At 36.3% G+C, this 18,250-nt stretch overlaps 1 protein-coding gene across 2 annotated transcripts in view; it reads left to right on the top strand.

Moving 5' to 3' along the window:
* Window positions 1–18,250, top strand: part of ANGPT2 (angiopoietin 2) — a 42,219-nt gene that overhangs the window by 21,552 nt on the left and 2,417 nt on the right. The window contains exons 3-8 of one of the 2 annotated variants that reach the window (XM_008942150.1): window positions 1,818–1,939; window positions 3,576–3,808; window positions 4,395–4,397; window positions 8,567–8,694; window positions 14,932–15,033; window positions 15,543–15,709. In XM_008942150.1, coding sequence (XP_008940398.1) covers window positions 1,818–1,939; window positions 3,576–3,808; window positions 4,395–4,397; window positions 8,567–8,694; window positions 14,932–15,033; window positions 15,543–15,709 — 755 coding nt within the window. The remainder of the gene's footprint in view (window positions 1–1,817; window positions 1,940–3,575; window positions 3,809–4,394; window positions 4,398–8,566; window positions 8,695–14,931; window positions 15,034–15,542; window positions 15,710–18,250) is intronic. The other variant, XM_008942151.1, reaches the window with a different exon arrangement.

Below are 18,250 nucleotides of genomic sequence, written 5' to 3'. Positions count from 1 at the left end.
TTGGCTACTAGGAGACTTTTATACAGCCCTTGTTGTAATGTCTCTGTTGATTATTCACCTCTCACCACCAGATCTTGGCTAAAAGAGATTTCCTTCAAACTGCCTTTGTTCCAGTTACCAGGATGAGTGCTTTTTTTACAATTCAGTTTTCTTTTATATTTTTTAAAACTTCTTCTCAAGAAAAATGCATCTTTTTAATGATTGTTTTCACAGATACTATAAGTGGGATAACTTCATTTCCAGCACAATGCACTATATTATTGTTACTTGACAGAGGGGTAAATAAAGGGACATGAATCAAGAAAAAAGAAACTAGGAGGAGGCTACCAGAAAAATGTATTCACACAGCATTAAACTTGCCTACTGTACATATTATTCTCTGAATTATTTAAAAGAAAAAAAAGTTTAATTATTGCTGTAATTGAAATACACTAACTACAATAAGACACTGTGAAACAGAATGCAAATTTTAATGTAAAGACAAGTCCAGTCAATGTAGAATGGTATGTATTTGTAATTTTGCTAATACGGTAGGAAAATTCAGATATACAATTCCCCCAATAAATAATGAATACATCAAGCATCACATAACATTTTATATAATGTACATAGCATACAACCCCCAAAATCCTTGTTACGCATTTTGCTATCTGTATAGTTTATCCCATGAATTAAATTACATGTATTTAACCTAATCCAAGCCTTTGTGAACTCTTTAGTAAACTGACAGTTAGTAGCTCCCAGGCACACCGAGTTCAGCTTTCTGATTGTGTTATTCAGGAGCCCTGTATTTTGCACATGTTGAGAGAATGTCTTTATTCATTCACAGTAACGTCTTTATGGAAATTACTCAATTATTTTCTGCTTAGAGGAAGAAGATCATCACTGTAACTTTCCTTCCTTGCCTGAAATTACTGATGACTTGGTTAAGGGCTTAATTAGCAACATAAGGAAATTAACCAAACAATTGCTCTCTCAAGGACACTTATATTTGGCAATAGTTTTCAATTACACTTAAGTGTGAAATCATGTCCTGAATGACTGTTTAACATGAAGGACATGAGTAATCAATTCTTCCTGCAAAGGAAAGCCAAATTCTGCTGTATTAAAAAAAGCTGTTCTAAAATGGTGAGAGAATATTTCTAGAAAACATGCCTCAAAGTAACGCAAGTTGATACAAACCAAGAAGCACCTTCCATGTCTCCTAATATCTGCATTTCTTCATTTAAAGATGCAAATAAATTTAGACAGTAAACAATACATATAGAAAAAGTAACATTGAAATGCAAGGAATGTATCAACAAAAGTGTGATTCATAGGATAAACACTTTAAAATATAATTTGGGATTAAGGAAGATAGCTAAAAGAGAACTATCTAGTGATTCTAGGACTGGGCCAAGATTTCAGCCAGTGAGAAGTACACAAAGTACTTGCCTTCTACACCAGATTGAGAAAACAACTCAAATTATTCTCTGAACAACCACCATAATAGTTCCAGTAATGGAATAAGAATATCATAACAGAGGGGAAGGTATGACAGCAAAACTAAACTACACAGTAACTCTCAGCCATTGATCAGAAAAGGAGCATACGACTGAAATATTCCCAATGATGTATGGAAGGGTAACAACAAAAGTAGTGCAACTATTATTTTTCATTCTAATTCTATGAGCATTTGTGCCCAAATTAAGCCTTCAAATTTTTTTTTTATATTATAAGCTTAAGTAGAGATTTGCATGATTTCACAACAGAAAGAAATTACAATTTATTTAAAAGAAGTATCTTGATTTTAAAATATTTTTATAAATTTTATTTAGGTATTAAACCAGACAACCAGACTTGAACTTCAGCTTTTGGAACACTCTCTTTCAACAAACAAACTAGAAAGACAGATTTCAGATCAGACCAACGAGATAACTAAATTACAAGAAAAAAACAGGTAAGTTTGCCTATCAACCCAACAAAACACTATTCCCTGATGTGCCCTTATACTGCTTTTATAAGCAAATGTATTCAAGTAGGAGAACAAGGTCTTGTAGAGAAGCTCCACACACCATCTACAGTCAGTACAGAGGTCATATGTTATTTAAGGCCTAGAGAATCACACACATTTATTATTCATGTGTTCTGCTTTATATATAATTCCTCATTATCCAAAGTTCTCCTTTTTATTTTGAACTTAAGGTTAAAATGGAAATACTTCTTAGTACTTAAGTTATAGACAATTTATATTCTTCCTTAGACTTATCCAAATGAAATTATAGATGGTATAACCTGACTCAAACGAATCCAGTGCAGCCACTGGATCTCTAAAATTTTATTTTCATGTAGTACACAGCTGTCCTAATATACAATCGGGTCGTTGTCACAATTCTTCTTCTAACATGGTGAGAAAAGTCAAATACTACTTGTATTCTATGTCCTCACTAGTCAATCTTTTGAAATTTGGACTCGTATGCAATTACTCCTATACATTTGTGTATGCAAGTGTTGTCCAAAGCCTCATACCTTTTTTCAGCTAGTTTCATTTTCATACACCAGGCTCTTACTTTACTTTTAGCAATAAATTGAGAGAAACAAATAGAGAAATCTAAAGCAGCAATAACTAAGTTTTCTCCTTCAAAGCTCTGTTTTGCAATGGGAACCATATGTGCAAAGTGGTTTATATTTTGAGAGAATTAGCTTAAAAAACCCACGAGACATGTTTTGATATTTTTGTTTACTACTCTACTACATTTATATATGCTTCCTAAATGGTTTGTCTGCCAGCTTAATAGAAAAAAAAGCATCCTTATCAAATGGAAAGCAAAGTAAATACTGATTTTTAAAATGTGACTTTTTATTTTTTTGTATATGAAGCAGTATTTAGATCCCTTGTAAACCCCATGTAAACACAAAAGCATTGTTTCTCACATAACTAAAGACAACCTGACCTGCAGCTAATCTGCTTGAAACATAAGGTTCAGGATTTTTTTTTTTTTTCCAATAACAGCAAGGGATTTTAGGTGAACTTCTCCCTTCTGGCCATGCACCTTTTAACATCATCTTTCTCAGAGTCTGCAGCAGAACAATTACCAATGAAACAGTGTTCCAGCCAGTCACCTACTCACACTGGCTCCAGAACTGAAGATGGTTAAAACATCTTCAAGTACCTATTTGCACATTTCCCAGCCTTAACGCTGTAAGATATATGTTAAATACAGATTTGATTATAATTACAGGCCATTTGAAAAGTTCATAGGTTCATCTTTAAATAAGTTTTTCCTTTTAATAGGGTAAAAACATGAAATCTTTGATTATATCTTTCCCTTCATAATGTTGAATTATGAAACACCCAATTTTTAAACTTGAAAAACCTGCAATACAGACTATAGTGGGCAATGTTGTTTATTCATGTATGAATACAATAGATTAAAGCATATATATCAAACTGAACAGCTTTCATTTAGCTTCCTACTGCATGCATGGCATCAGAGAATGAAGTTGAGTACTTAAAAACTTCTGCAAAACACTTGTTTCTCTTTACATCAGCTCAACATTGTTTCTGGGGAGCCTAATTGTAATCTTTCATTTAGCTTTCTAGAAAAAAGAGTTCTTGAGATGGAAGACAAGCACACACTTCAGCTGAAGTCAATAAAAGATGAAAAAGATCAGCTTCAAGCCCTAGTAGCGAGACAGAATTCTATCATAGAAGAACTAGAAAAACAGTTAGTTACAGCTACAGTAAACAACTCGGTTCTGCAGAAACAGCAACATGATCTGATGGAGACTGTTCATAACTTGCTTACTATGATATCTACACCAAACTGTAAGTAAAAGTAGACATGATTGTAGAATTTGAAGGACATGCCCTAATCTGTGCACATTACTACTTAGAAAGTCTTAAAACCAGTTCTTCCACACTTCTGCTTCTCAAAAAGTATATTTTTTTTGTTTCCTTTAAATTCTGCATTCGAGTTAATTAACCTTTTTTTTCAGGGGTGAGGTGGAACACCAACAACATTTATGTGGTTTATTTCAAACATTTTGTTCATCTTCTGTGCTTTATATTGGTTTGCCTGCCCACTTCTCCATTGCTTCAACAAAATAGAGAGATGCCAAGTAAATCATTCATCTCACATGGCATTCATTCATCTGGCAAAATATATATCATCTGGCAAAATATATATCATCTGGCAAAATATATATCTAGGTTAGACTGCATGTTGCAGGCTTGCAGTTCTTCTTTCTGGCTCACAAAGATTGCTTCTGTCACCTCTCATTGATCTACGCACATTATGTTGATCAAAGAACGGACAAGTTATACTGGTTGTTAAAGGCAAAGGCATCGGCACTGGCCCCGTTTTCAGCACCTCTGTGTGCCCTGAACAACAGAAAGCACCAGCCCAGGGCAGCAGGTACTCCCAGACATCCTCCAGTCTTTCACTGAAGCTTCCCTGTTCATCCTAAAAATCCCTCAGCCTAGCAAAGTTTATAGGCAATAATCTTACCCCTAAATGCCTGACAGCACTGCAACAAATCATAGCCACCAACTATAGCTTCCAAATTTATGCAGATTCACACGCTCCATAAAAACCCACACAAAGCATAACCAAGTTATGGCTAAACAGGATTTAAGCAAATGAGCAAATTCCTTACCTTGAATTTCACGTCTGACATAAACTTGGACAAATTAAGTATACCTGTTCTGTGCAAGAGTAAAGAACCTGACATGTTTGCCTGTAAATTTCTCAGAGCTGGAAATACACAAGCATGTACAGCCTCTAAAAAAGACTTTAAAATTAAATACTTGGAAAATTTTAAAGTAGTTGTCATTAGATGGACTGTGCTACATTACTGCAAGTAGGATCACATAAAAAGGAGAAGGGTGCTTGGAAGTTCTCAATTTCAGTAGTGTCCTAAATAATATGATGTAGTTTTTTCTAAACAAAGTAAAGCCCAAGTTTTTTGTTTTAATAACTGATTCTCCTTAAGTACCATTACATGTACAAGGCTGTACATGTTCCTGCTGATGTTATCTGCTATGCTAGTGCACAAATAAGTAAACAAGTCAAAGTCATGTTGGCTACAACACTGTTAAACCCAGAGTGGAAAAAATAATGAATGTTTGCCAAAAAGACAGAAGCTTTCCCTGCTAATTTTAAGACAGTATGCAAACAATAGAGTGTGGAAAAGTAATTACTGAACGTGTTATTTTTGTATTTAAGGCAAAGCATGTAAACAGGTAAATAATGAATAACCAAGCTAAAAAGAACTTAATAAGCAACTGTAATATAAGCATGTATTTATATGGCATCTAAAACTTTGTACTAACTGTCTGTGCTTATTAGATTAAATTAAAAGGGAAAATACACAGAACCAACTCCAAAAGGGTCAAATATGAAATATCAGTCAGCAGGCAAAATGCCAGGAAATTCCAACCTCCATAGTTAATAAAGAACTGAACAAAAAGATGAGACTTAGATTGTTCTGTAAAATAAGAAGGCTTAGGCATATTAAAATACGTTTTTTACACAAATGAAATCCAGAAGGGGTCTCCTCCTTAGTGGTCTGGGCTGAGCTACCAAGCTTCAGCTTGCTACATTCAAAGTTGTTCCTGCTCAGTAGAGAGGCAAAAAAAACCTAGTGGAAACTTTGTAAAAGTCGTTATTCTAGTCTGCTGCATTATAAAAGATTTCATAACTCTTATGTTAGATTTCACAATATTAGAGTTCTGGCCAAAGGTCATTATTAAAATAATCAGTGGTTAGCTAGACGTGTTTGTAGTGGCAGTTGGTGCATACAGAGGTTGGAATGCATGTAGAAGTCCAGCAAAGGCAATGAATGGAAGCAGAAACTGTACAACTGAAACAGATCATAGAATGGTTTAGTTTAGAAGGGACCTTAAAGATCATCTAGTTCCAAGGCCCCTGCCATGGACAGGGACACCTCCCACTAGACCAGGTTGTGCAAGGCCCCATCCAACCTGGTCTTGAACACCTCCAGTGATGGAGCATCCACAGCTTCCTGAGCAAACTGTTCCAGTGCCTCACCACCCTTGCAGTGAAGAACTTCTTCCTTATGTCTGATGTAAAATCTGCCCTTTTCCAGTTTGGACCCATTCCCCCTGGTCCTGTCACTACAGGCCCTTGTAAAAAGTCCCTCTCCAGCTTTCTTGTAGACGCCCTTCAGATACTGGAAGGCTACCATGGAAGGCTCCCCAGAGCCTTCTCTTCTCCAGGCAGCTGTTTCAGCCTGCCCTCATAGGAATCATAGAGTCATTAAGGTTGGAAAAGACCTCTAAGATTATCAAGTCCAACTGTCAACCCAACACTATCATGACCACTAAACCCTGTCACAAAGTGCCATGTTTACACATTTTTTGAACATCTCTAGAAATGGTGACTCCACCACCTCCCTGGGCAGCCTGTTCCAATGCCTCACCAGTCTCAGTACAGAAATTCTTCTCATCCTATCACTTGTTACTTAGAAGAAACCAACACCCACCTCACTACAGTTGTAGACAGCAATAAGATCTCCCCTTCAGCCTCCTCTTCTCCAGACAAACCAATCTCGGTTCCCTCAGCCACTCCTCATAAGACATAAGAGAGGTCTTCTTCCAGCCTTCTAGTCATCCTTGTGGTCTTCCTCTGGACCTGCTCCAACAGCTCTGTCTTATTGTGGTGGGGGCTCCAGAGCTGGACACAGTACTTGAGGTGGGGTCTCATGAGAATGGAACAGAGGGACAGAATCACCTCTCTTGGCCTGCTGACCATGCTGCTTTTGACGTAGCCCAGGATACTGTTGGCTTTCTGGGCTGCACTCACACATTATTGGCTCATGTTGAGCTCTTCATCAGCTAGCACCCCTAAGTCTTTCTCCTCAGAACTGCTCTCAATCTATACTCTGTTCAGCCTGTATTTGTACTTGGGGTTGTCTTGAGCCAGGTGCAGGACCTTTTTCTTGGTCTTCTTGAACTTCATGAGGTTGGCATGGGCCCACCTCTCAAGCCTGTCAAGGTCTCTCTGGATGGCATCCCTTTCGTCCAGCATGTTGGTAGCACGACATAGCTTGGCAGGTCCACATACCTGCTGAGGGTGCACTCAATGCCACTGTCCATGTCACTGACAAAGATGTTAAACAGCACCAGTCCCAGTACTGATCCCTGAGGAACACCACTCATCACTGGGCTCCACCTAGACATCGAGCTGTTAACTGCAAACTATGTCAGTGTGGCCATCCAACCAATTCTTATCCACTGAGTGGTCCATCTATTAAATTAGAGACCAGGACGTCATGCAGGACAGTGTTGGCTGCTTTGTACAAGTCCAGGTAATTGATGTCAGTTGCTCTTCCTTATCCACCGATGCTCTTAAGTTCATCGTAAAAGGCCGCCAGATTTCTCAGGCAGGAGTTGCCCTTGGTGAAGCCATGTTAGTTGCCACCAATCACCTCTTCATTTTCCATGTGCCTTAGCAGAGCCTATAGGAGGATCTGCTCCATGATCTTGCCAGGCCCAGAGGTGAGACTCACTGGCCTGCAGTTGCCCAGATCTTCCTTTTTTACATTTTTGAAAATGAAGGTTATGTTCCTCTTTTCCAGTCAATGGGAACTTCAGCAGACTGCCATGACTTTTGAAATATGGTGGCGTAGCAACTTCATCTGCAAGTTCCTCAGGACTTGTGGAGGGATCTCTTTGGGTCCCATGAATTCGTACACATTCAGATTTTTTAGATGGTCTTGAATTGGGTCTTCACTTACAGTGGGCAGATCTTCCTTCTCCCAGTCACAGCCTTTGCCTTCTACAAGGTGATGTGGCCAGAGCCCTTGCTGGTAAAGACTGAGGCAAAAAAAGTAATTGAGTACCTCAGCCTTCTCCACATCCTTTGTGACTCAGTCTCCCTTTTTGCTTCCGGAGAGGGCACACATCTTCCCTAACCTTCCCTTAATCATTGACAGAGCTGTAAAAGTTTTTCTTGTTACCCTTGATGGCCTTGGTCGGATAGAATTCTATCTGTGCTTTAGTTTTTCTAAGCCAATCCCTGGCTGCTCAGACAACTTCTTCATATTCCTCACAGGCTCCCTGTCCTTGCTTCCACTCTCTTTTTGCATCTAAGTGTGTCCAGCAGCTCCTTGTTCATCCATGCAGGCCTCATGGCATCCTTGCTTGCCTTCCTGTTTTTTGGGACACATTGCTTCTGGTCTTGGAGGAGATGGTTCTTGAATATTGACCAGCTTTCTTGGGCCCCTCTTCCCTCCAGGGCTTTATCCCATGGTACTCTACCAAGGACATCCCTGAAGAGGTTAGTCTGCTCGTAGAATGAGATGCTGTATCCTAAGTTTTCTAATTCAACATGCAATAATTCATCACTTTTCAACCTATCAAGCAATCACACCCATAGCAGAATAATGTCTCTAAATAATATAAAGTAACCACACACAACTAACGGCTTGATCTGTCATTTCTTTCTGGATCAAGCATATTTTTTTGAACTGCAAAGCTTTAAGATGATTATATCATTAATTGCTTCTTAGTAGCTTTTATTCATCTCCTCAGAGCCTTCAATTTCTGTTGTATTTTTTACAGCTAAGACCAACTTCATAGCTAAAGAGGAGCAAATAAGCTTCAAAGACTGTGCTGAAGCATTCAAATCTGGACTGACAACAAGTGGAATCTACACTTTAACAGTTTCAAACACTGTACAAGAAAAGAAGGTAGGATAGATATAAAGTGGTATCTAGGCATACTGTGTGTTAAAAAGTTATCTAATCAGATCAATATAGTATTTTAAAGGTTGGTTACTAATGACATTTATTACTATTTTTTTTTTTTTTTTAAATGAGTGTTTCATTACTTAGGGATCCGAGTATCTCAAAGGAAGAAGAAAGTCCTCCAGGTGAAATATAGGCTCAGTTGAAATGACTGAGCATTTTGTTGTTTACTTCAGCATGCCAGAATTTCATTCTTTGTTTCCACATAATTAAAACAATTAAAGCAATATAGTACCGTAATTTCTTTATAAAATCTCTTACTCCAACAGAGTTGCTCTACATGATCAGCAGTCTCCTGTCTCCACCAAGTTCTTAGTTCCTTCTGGTGGCAAAAGGAGGTAAAATCAGGGGCATGGAAGAGTACTCATGGCTGCTTACTCATATAAACTATGTACTGGACTCATGCATTGGTTCCAGTTCTGTTATGCAGACTTTTAAGGGCATTTGTGTAACAATTAGATTAGCAATTAGATCAGCACAACTCACACTGGGTAACAGAGGACTTTCTTGGAAAATATTGCTCCAGTTTAAATAAAAAGTGAGAGTTTGCAGTGGCTTCAACTAGATCAGTTTAAATTCCTCTCTGGATGTTTTTTTTTCTCCCTGTGTGTTTAACTGAAATGGACTGCAGTATAAACTTACGTTAAAGCAATACACCACACCTCTATAGAAGAGACCTTGCACTAAAAATAGCACTCAGTGGGTGAAACACTGGATGCCTGACAAAGATGCTACATCTACTGAGGTAAATAGAATGGTGAAGCTTCAGATAGTATAATTCAGTTGAAAGAGTCAATAAAATCTGAAAGGGAGAAAAGTCCCAGGTGGATTGTGAGGATTAAGAACCAAAAAATACATTGAGCATTCTGAAGACTGGGGCTCAAATGATCAACATTTGTTGCCGCTTTTTCAGACACAATAGGCAGAGGAGGGAAAGGGTTATCTGAATATAAGCAAAAATGCTTAATTTATTTTTCAGAAAAACACCAAGTAATTTTCTAATATTTTTCTTTTATAATTTCATATGGTAGACATTTCCTTACAAAAATGGAAGTATTTTGTGGAATTCCTAAGACTTCCACAAAATTGGAAAAATAAACCTAAAACCTAACAGAAAACGTACTAAAGCAGAGGAAGATGAGGACATGTGGAAAAGAACTGGTAAAACTCTGACAGAGAAAGCATTTTTTTTCCAAGTTTTGATAGGAAATGTTTAGAAATTAAGTTCAGCAGCGAACTAGTCTTTGAAGGACTAGAACTTCATCTGCCCCAAGCCAGACTTTGTGATCTTTATCCTTACAAAGCTCTCAACAAAAGGAAATAAGCAATTTGTCTGTGTAAGATCTATAAAATACAATACATAAACCCTGCAATTTTTGCAGATACCATCTAGAGAAATTATATCTGCCGTCTGCTTCTCTTAAAAAAAGCCTGGTTTTCCTTTGTAATAGTCTAGTCTATATTCCGTACATCTGTTTCACAAGAAAATTGGTTACATACGATGCAATAAAGCATTCTGTTGCACGTGAAGCAGAATGGTATTTAACATAGATATCTACAATTACAATTTTAAATGCTAAAGAAGATGCAAGCTCCTGCATCTCTACAGTAATAGATTGTAACAGTCTTTGTTAGACATCTCAAGAAGGGTTGCATTCCTTGAATCTCTTAATATTCGTAAAATTAAAACCAAAGGTAAAAGCTTGAGACAACTATCAAATACAATATATAGAGCATGCATTTTCCTAAAAGCAGACACGTGAATATTACAGAATTAAATTATTGTCCATATTAGAGAATGAAAATTTGTCAAACTTTTAACACTGCATTTTCAAAGCTATAAATGTTTAAGCAATTTATATGATCTAAGTAAGAGTAGCATGCATTTCTACAAAACTAAAACCTACCAGAGTATTCTATCCCTGAAACAAATGTACAGTTGCAAATTTCCTAGACTATAAAATATCAAATTACTACATTTAAACATGGAGGCTTAAAACACTTAACAAAAATAGCCATTTTGGTAATTAACTAGGTTAAAACTAGTAGTTAAAATGTAATAATTTAATAAAAATAGTAATTCATTTAATAATACTAAAGAATTTTAACCTTATTTTGCCTACTTCAGATAGTAGAAAATTAAAAAGACAGCAAAGGTTTTACTTACTATATGAGCAAAGTTTTTACTTACTGTATGATATGAAAAATGAGAACCTAAAAAGTTTTAATCTGATTCAGATTTTTTAACACAAATACAAGTGCATAAGAGGAGTTGTCAAGGGAAGTGAAGGTTTAGGTATAACCAACATGTTACAGCATTTTCAGCTGTTTGTGATGTGGATGGCTGCTCAGACCAGGAAACAGAATGACCTTTTTTATTTGCCAAAAGTGCTGCACTGCTGTTTATGTTTTTGTCTTTTCCTCTTTTAACACCTTCTGACCTCCCAACAGGCTTATAAACAACTTCTATGTAATCTGTAACTGATCCCACTTTACTAATTTGTCTCCCATCATAATCTAAAACTAAAGAATTGCATACAAGAGCTGAGAGGAAAACAATTATTTCATTCCATTAATATTTTCAAGCTTTCCTGTTCTGCACCGGGACAAAAGCTAAGTCCTTTTAAAAACACTGAGGAAAAACAGCAGAAGACTGCTGACACAAGGAAAAATGGCAGAGGCAAAGCCATGAAATGTGCAACCCAGCTTCATGTTTACAGCCGTCACCTGAACCAATTAATCTCCTGGTCTTAACCAGGCAGAACAGTTGAGTCTGGATGACCCCAATATATTAGCTCAACCGTAACCACAACTATTACCAACAGATTACCTCCAATCCTAAAATAGTTGCTGAAGCAGTGGCTAAGCTTTTGCCCATTTCCATGCTTCTTGAGCTGAATTTTCATCCCAGAACTGACACACATTCTAAGCCAGGGCCTTTTAAACTAAAACTCTGTTGTAGAAATTGATTTGGGCAGGTGTGAATTTGCCAGTAAAATGGTTTTGCGTAAATTTCCTAAGAAGTGATCACCCAGACAGCTAGCTAATAATTTCAAAAGGAGCCTGTGTCATAGATGTTACATCTAAAATACACATACACAAATTGTTTCTAACGCCAGGCATTAAAAAAGAGCATATGGGTAGCTTCTGTGATACTGTGAGAGGTTAGATGAGGGTTTTTTAAAATGAATTTTAGAAGTTGCATCATCTGTCTTTTTCCCTGTTAGCAGGTTAAATTACATTATAAACCATGTGTGTAGCTATTTTTTCCAGAATAAACTGTAGGAGCTAGAGATAGCAGAATACAAAATCATGGAGCAGCATGACTCAGAAGTGTTCATACACCTGCCAAAAGGGATGTAAAGGGACACTGAACAGATGAGTAGTTGCATTTGCTTTGGTATAAAAACTGCAGTGGATATTCATCCTGATAACTCAGCCAGAGCCTTACCATTCAGAAAGTAGGTATGAAAACAATTATACCCCAAATGTCCTCATGTACAAGAAAAAAAAAGAAAAATTACTTCCTCTGAAAGTCAACTTCCTAGACAGTGAAGACATCAAATGGTGTGCTCACAGCTGATGCTTTTATCAACTTTGGAAAGGGGACTACATCTGGTTACAAACATGTTAAGAGCATCTTCAAAAATACAGTACTGATCTTTAGCTGAAGGTGAGAAATAGAAACAGCTGACCTTAGCTCTCACAGTGCTACAGCTCCTAGAACTATATGTACTGAAGCAGTTCACAAGATAAATCAAATACTCCCCCTGCCAATTTGTTGTAATTTGAGAGGCTAATCTCTTTATTCTTTTTGGCATTTGTTTGAAGACTCCTGCTGCCTGCCTAATCTTGGTATCTGTTTTTACTAGGTTTATGAAATGCTATGTTTCTTCCTTTTGAATATAAAACATAGGCTAGGCTGAAAGGTCAGAAGAGTTCTGTTCTAGTAACGAATGCTAGAGAAAGCCTCATATGCATATCACTTTCCTGGGGAATGAAGACTTTTTAAAAAAATAAATAGTCCAAATAAATGCTTCCTCTCCCTTCATCTTTCACATACATCATGAAGGAATTGTTCCATCTGCAGACTGACACAGCAATCTATTGTGCTTATTTTAAACTGAGCAAAACCTTTCCTTAATCTTCATTATATTGAATAGGCTATCTCCATGCAAGTATATTCATACTTAGGAATATACATCATTCACTTCAGTATTTTTAGTAAAAAGTAATAAAAATAGATCAATTTATTTCATCAATTTTCTTTCTGTAATCTTTACTACCATTTTATTGACATAATTTTTTCCCAAATTAAAAATCAAGTATGTATGTACGTTTGAAGTTCCAGTTTTAGTTTCGTATTGCTTAGTTAGAGAATTGATTTCCAGGGAAAGGATCTGGAAAGCAAAGCTGCATATATAAGGGCTTGAAAGACAGGGTTCTGGATTGCCAGTCAAGCCTGAAAGCAAAACATTTCAAAATGGCAAAAATAATTTTCACTTTTTAGCTAGTTCAAGGGAGGAAGCGTGCAACCACAAAGTACAGCGATTAGAAACCACTGAAATCTCAAACGGCAAGAACCTTCTCATCTTTTAAAACAGCTACTGTTGCCACTAGCAAGAGATGATGTAACCAGTCCCCTTTACATCCAAGAAAGAAAAGGATTTCCCTTTCCAAGGCCATCAAACTGGCATCTTTTAGAAGCACTTACAGATGACTAACATGAAATTTTTTGGTGTAGAAGAATTACACTCACAAAGTTACATAAATGTTATAAAATCATTACTGGCAAGAAAAATATATATGATTTTTTCATGGACTTCTTCAATTTCTAATATATTTAAGTTCCTATTAAATTGCTTCTCCGTTTGGGAACAAATTTGCAGTGCTCCAGAATTTATCCCAAAGAGTTTATAGCGTCTATAAAAGCTAGTTGTCTTACCATTCACATACAAAATGGAGCATTAACTGTGAACTCTCCAAACAGGAATACTTGTACAAGAAATAAGATTTTTCTTAAAGTTAGTATCAGAAGTAGTAACATGTAGTTTAAATAGGTACTGATTTCAGTCTAACTTTCATTATATTGTTTTACAATAGCTTAGCTCCACTGACTTCACACATCTACTTTTAAGTTCTACTGGTTTCAAAAAAGCAGAATTAGATGGAATATTTTAAAATCCTTTCTCAAGAAAAATGGACCAAAATGTTCCCATATTCACAAGATTTTCATATCACTTCAAAATACCCTCTTAAGTTTTCAAAATATTTTTTTCCATCAGCGTGTCCCCGGTATATTGGCACCTTCAACAATACCTTTTATCTCTGACACTGTAGTAAACATACACCAATATTCTATTTAACTCGGCCACTTCCTATTTTAATCTAGGAGACTGACTGAAGAAGTCACCTATAAACTTGAATTTTACTGCCCCAGGGATGCATTCATGAGGTGTTCAGTGAATTGCCTATTACATTTCAATCCTTTCAAATGTTTAGCAAAAACTTGGTGAAATCAAAGATGATTTATGGGTGTTTGGAAGCATCTTATAGTTGTTTATTTGTTCTAGAATATAAAATACACATTGCAATCTTTGTAATAACGTGGCTTCAAGATTAAACTTTCAGGTAATCTTGTTCTACACTTGGACGTAACTTTGGGGTCAGTCCATCTGCAAAGGCATTGAACAATGAGAGTGGAAGTAGAAACGTATTTCAGTTAGCTCACTGCATGTATTTAACAGTATGCATACTCTGACAAGCCATGAGAAATTTGAACAGATCTCACACACAAAAAAGATGATGTGAAAACCTCTTTTTGGAGAAATATTAATCGGGAAACTCATAAAAGTTTCAGTGCAAGAGGGTACATTCAATTTTTTGAATTCAATACATACAGAATCAGAGGCTACATTCAATTTTTTCTTCCTTTAACATTAGCTATTAGCTGCTTTTAAGGTGTCATTTGTATTTTGTTAAGTGTGATATATATACTGAGGAATCACATTTATTTGTGGACAACCACAACAGAGTTGTACCAAAGCTATGAAAAACACATTTTGCATCTGTACATGTTAAAGGTGGCCACTGCATGGAGCTATGCAAAGTACATGCTTTGTATTTCTGTTTTCTCATGATTGCATGTGCCCTTACGGTGTTGCACACTTGCTCTGGCAGGCCTACTGTGACATGGAAACTGGTGGAGGAGGCTGGACAGTGATTCAGAGACGTGAAGATGGCAGCGTGGACTTCCATCGGACATGGAAAGAATACAAGATGGTAAACAATGTTTTCTGAAGCCTTAATATTAATTACCATTATCTCAATCTAATATAATGAAGTTACATTAATAGCATCCTTCAAATGTAAGCAGGTTTTAAAAGTTGTCTTTGTCCTTAGACGTTCATTTAGAAAATGTCAGAGTAGTGTTGGTTGTTTGCCTAAGGAGACTTGCAAGTATGTTTGTTTTTAAAGAGAAAACTCACTTTTCTTTAATCAACTGTTCCATGATATGTCCACATTTTTTGAGTTATTTATATTTGTGTTTCTCATGGCAACAGTAGAAACTGCTCTAAATCTACAAAGTCACTATTCACTATTTCAGATTCCTGAGTTTGTCTTTGCTGAAATTAATTTTTTGAAATATTACAGATTATAACCCCTACAGACACAGTAAAATTCTTACTTGACAGACTGAAAACTATTAAACTTAAAACTGATAAAGTGATCATTTCAAACTCAAATAAAAAACAAAACAAGGCTATTTAAATATACAATTTGAATTACAGGGATTTGGTGATCCTGCTGGGGAGTACTGGCTGGGAAATGAGTTTGTTTCTCAACTGACTAATCAGAAGCGTTATGTTCTTAAAATACACCTGAAAGACTGGGAAGGAAATGAGGCATATTCATTGTATGACCACTTCTCTCTAGCAAATGAAGAGCTAAAATACAGGTAAGCAGAAAACTCAGATCTGAATAAAAAAAAGATTGTAGACTGTGTAGATGCATGACCTTATTTCATACAAATTATGACCATTTTTCAGTTCACTCAGAGAATAACGTTTGCTCCGTTTTTCATCTATTGCCTAAAGCAATGATTTTTTCTTCCAGTGGAGAGAATGTGTATTTTACTAGTGCACTTTGGGTGATTGTAACACAAAAGATGCACAAAGATGAAGGCATCGTGTGGTAGAAGATGGAACCCATGTGCCAGTATAGCAGGCGGTAGTGCACAGTTTTCAGGGCAATAGGAACCTGGCTGCAGCTGCTGTCAAGCCCTGATTCCCTACAGTAAATAAAATATTGGAAGTTGGATGACTAAGATGAATAGTACTTGCAGGGTTCTTCTTAAGAATTTAAGAATTCTACTTAAGCTCACAGGAGCTGTTCTGTTGTCATGAAGAGCACACTAAGGTAGTGCTACCTTCTCCTTTTGTGACTCATTGGCTTGGACTCTCAAAGTATAACTCGCTTAGCTGTAAAAATGAAGCTAATAGCTAATGTCCAGTCACATCCCGTAACAAATTTGTCAGTTTAAACACCAGATTTTAATAGACATATTACTTATGCCCTTATCATTCTGTAAAATGCAAAGCTTCACAGTTTCGTCTTACATATTTGGTTAAAAAAGAAAATAATAGACATGTAATAGAAATATTTTATATAAAGAAATATTATTATATTGTTTGATTGGTTATAGAAGAAACTGGAGCCTTTACAGATGCATTTCTACTAGAGGGTCCATTAAATGTTTCTTAACAAGAGTTAGAGATTCATGGAGTTTTAGGAGTCTGGACAGAAAAACTGTCATATTTAGATTAATTTCTCCAAGATTTCTAGCAACTATTTTTTGTAAAAGTCAATCTGACACCTGAGGGAGATAATGCTGCTACTTCAACTCAAGTCTTACATGCAAAGCAATCCAAAACTATCAGCATCTCCTGCCCTCAAAACATTAGATCTTAATGCCTTAGTAGTATACAGTTGTCTCAACTCCAAAGCAAATATTTTTTCATCTGGAAACAGTCAGAACCTACAGCAGAGATTTTTTTTCAAGTAATGCTTTAAAATACTTATAAAGGCAACATTTGCAATATGGGTCATAACCCTTGACCATTTACAATATTAAAAAATAATTACTGAAAACAAAGATGGTTGTCTGTAAATAGATAGATTATTTTAATATGCAACCAAACATGGAATGCATCTCAAAGTGCAGTGGTTTATTTAAAAAGTGTATTTAACATCAAGAAAAAACAAAATCTAAGAAAGTTTCCAGTGAAGAGCATCTTCCATTACATTAAAAACATTAATTCTGAATTATAAGTTGGCCATACAACTGAAATTTCATATTCATAGAAAATTGAGATCAGAATGGACTTTGTGTCAGATGTTCTGATCTCAAAAGCTATAAGGTCAGACCAGGTTGCTCAGGGCTTTATCCTGTTGGGTCCTGATAATCTCCAAAAGTGGAGACTGCACAACCTGTTCCACTCCTTGTCTGTCCTTGTGGTGAAAAACATTTTCCTGATATCCAGTACTCTCATTTCAATTTACATCCACTGCCTCTCATCTTACAGTAAGCCATATTTTTAAAAATTGAAAAACAATGATAATAAATTAATAAAACTCTACTTACATTAGACTGTAAGTGATACTTGAAGACCAAGCCTAGACTCACACATTATACTTGGAACCTTTAATACCACCTATGGTATATTAAGGGAATATAAAATGGGTTAAAATAACCTGCTAAAACAACCAAAGATAAATTCTGTCATAAGCAGGGAATTACATACAAGATGAAGTGCGATCCAAGGTTAAGTTAATTCTTCTCACAGAATGAAGTCTCCTCAGACAGACTACCTCTGAGAAGGATGAGCTATCTCATACAGATATGCAATCCCCAAAGAGATACTGTGGGAGCAGAGGGTTCAAGTCCTTCCAACTCAAGGCAACACAGTAACAGCTGCGCAATTGCCTCCCCAGTTTGATGTCCTGTCTCCCCACCGAGACTGCATCTGCACCTGTGTAAGCACATCCAGGCAGTAGCAACCTCACTGAAAGCTTACCTGGGCAGGGAACTGAAGCAAACTTAAATACCTCTGATGATTTAACACTAAGAAATATATGAAGGATGTGAAGAGGAAGAGTAATTAGCAAATGTGGAAAGAAGAGAATTAGAAACTGCTAAAGTAACAGTTACTAGTTGGTAATTAGTAGTCCAAGTAATATTATTATCCAGACACAAAGTTGTAATGCTACATTCCCATGTTGTGCAAACATCAAAATAGGAATCAAAAAACTTCAAGTTAAGACTTTTGAACATGATTTAAAAAATAATTGCACATAATGTACTTAGAGTACTAAGAAATGTATGATCTGTATGACAAATTCCAGCAATTATTACTACCTGCTCTCATTTTCTTCTAATACAACATGAACAAAACAATCATCTCTACAAATGCAGAGGCTGTTCATTAGAATATTGTGC

This window comes from Merops nubicus, unplaced genomic scaffold (assembly GCF_000691845.1).
Source record: "Merops nubicus isolate BGI_N331 unplaced genomic scaffold, ASM69184v1 scaffold7076, whole genome shotgun sequence".
Taxonomy (NCBI): Eukaryota; Metazoa; Chordata; class Aves; order Coraciiformes; family Meropidae; genus Merops; species Merops nubicus.
This window is presented reverse-complemented; position numbering and strand designations above follow the sequence as displayed.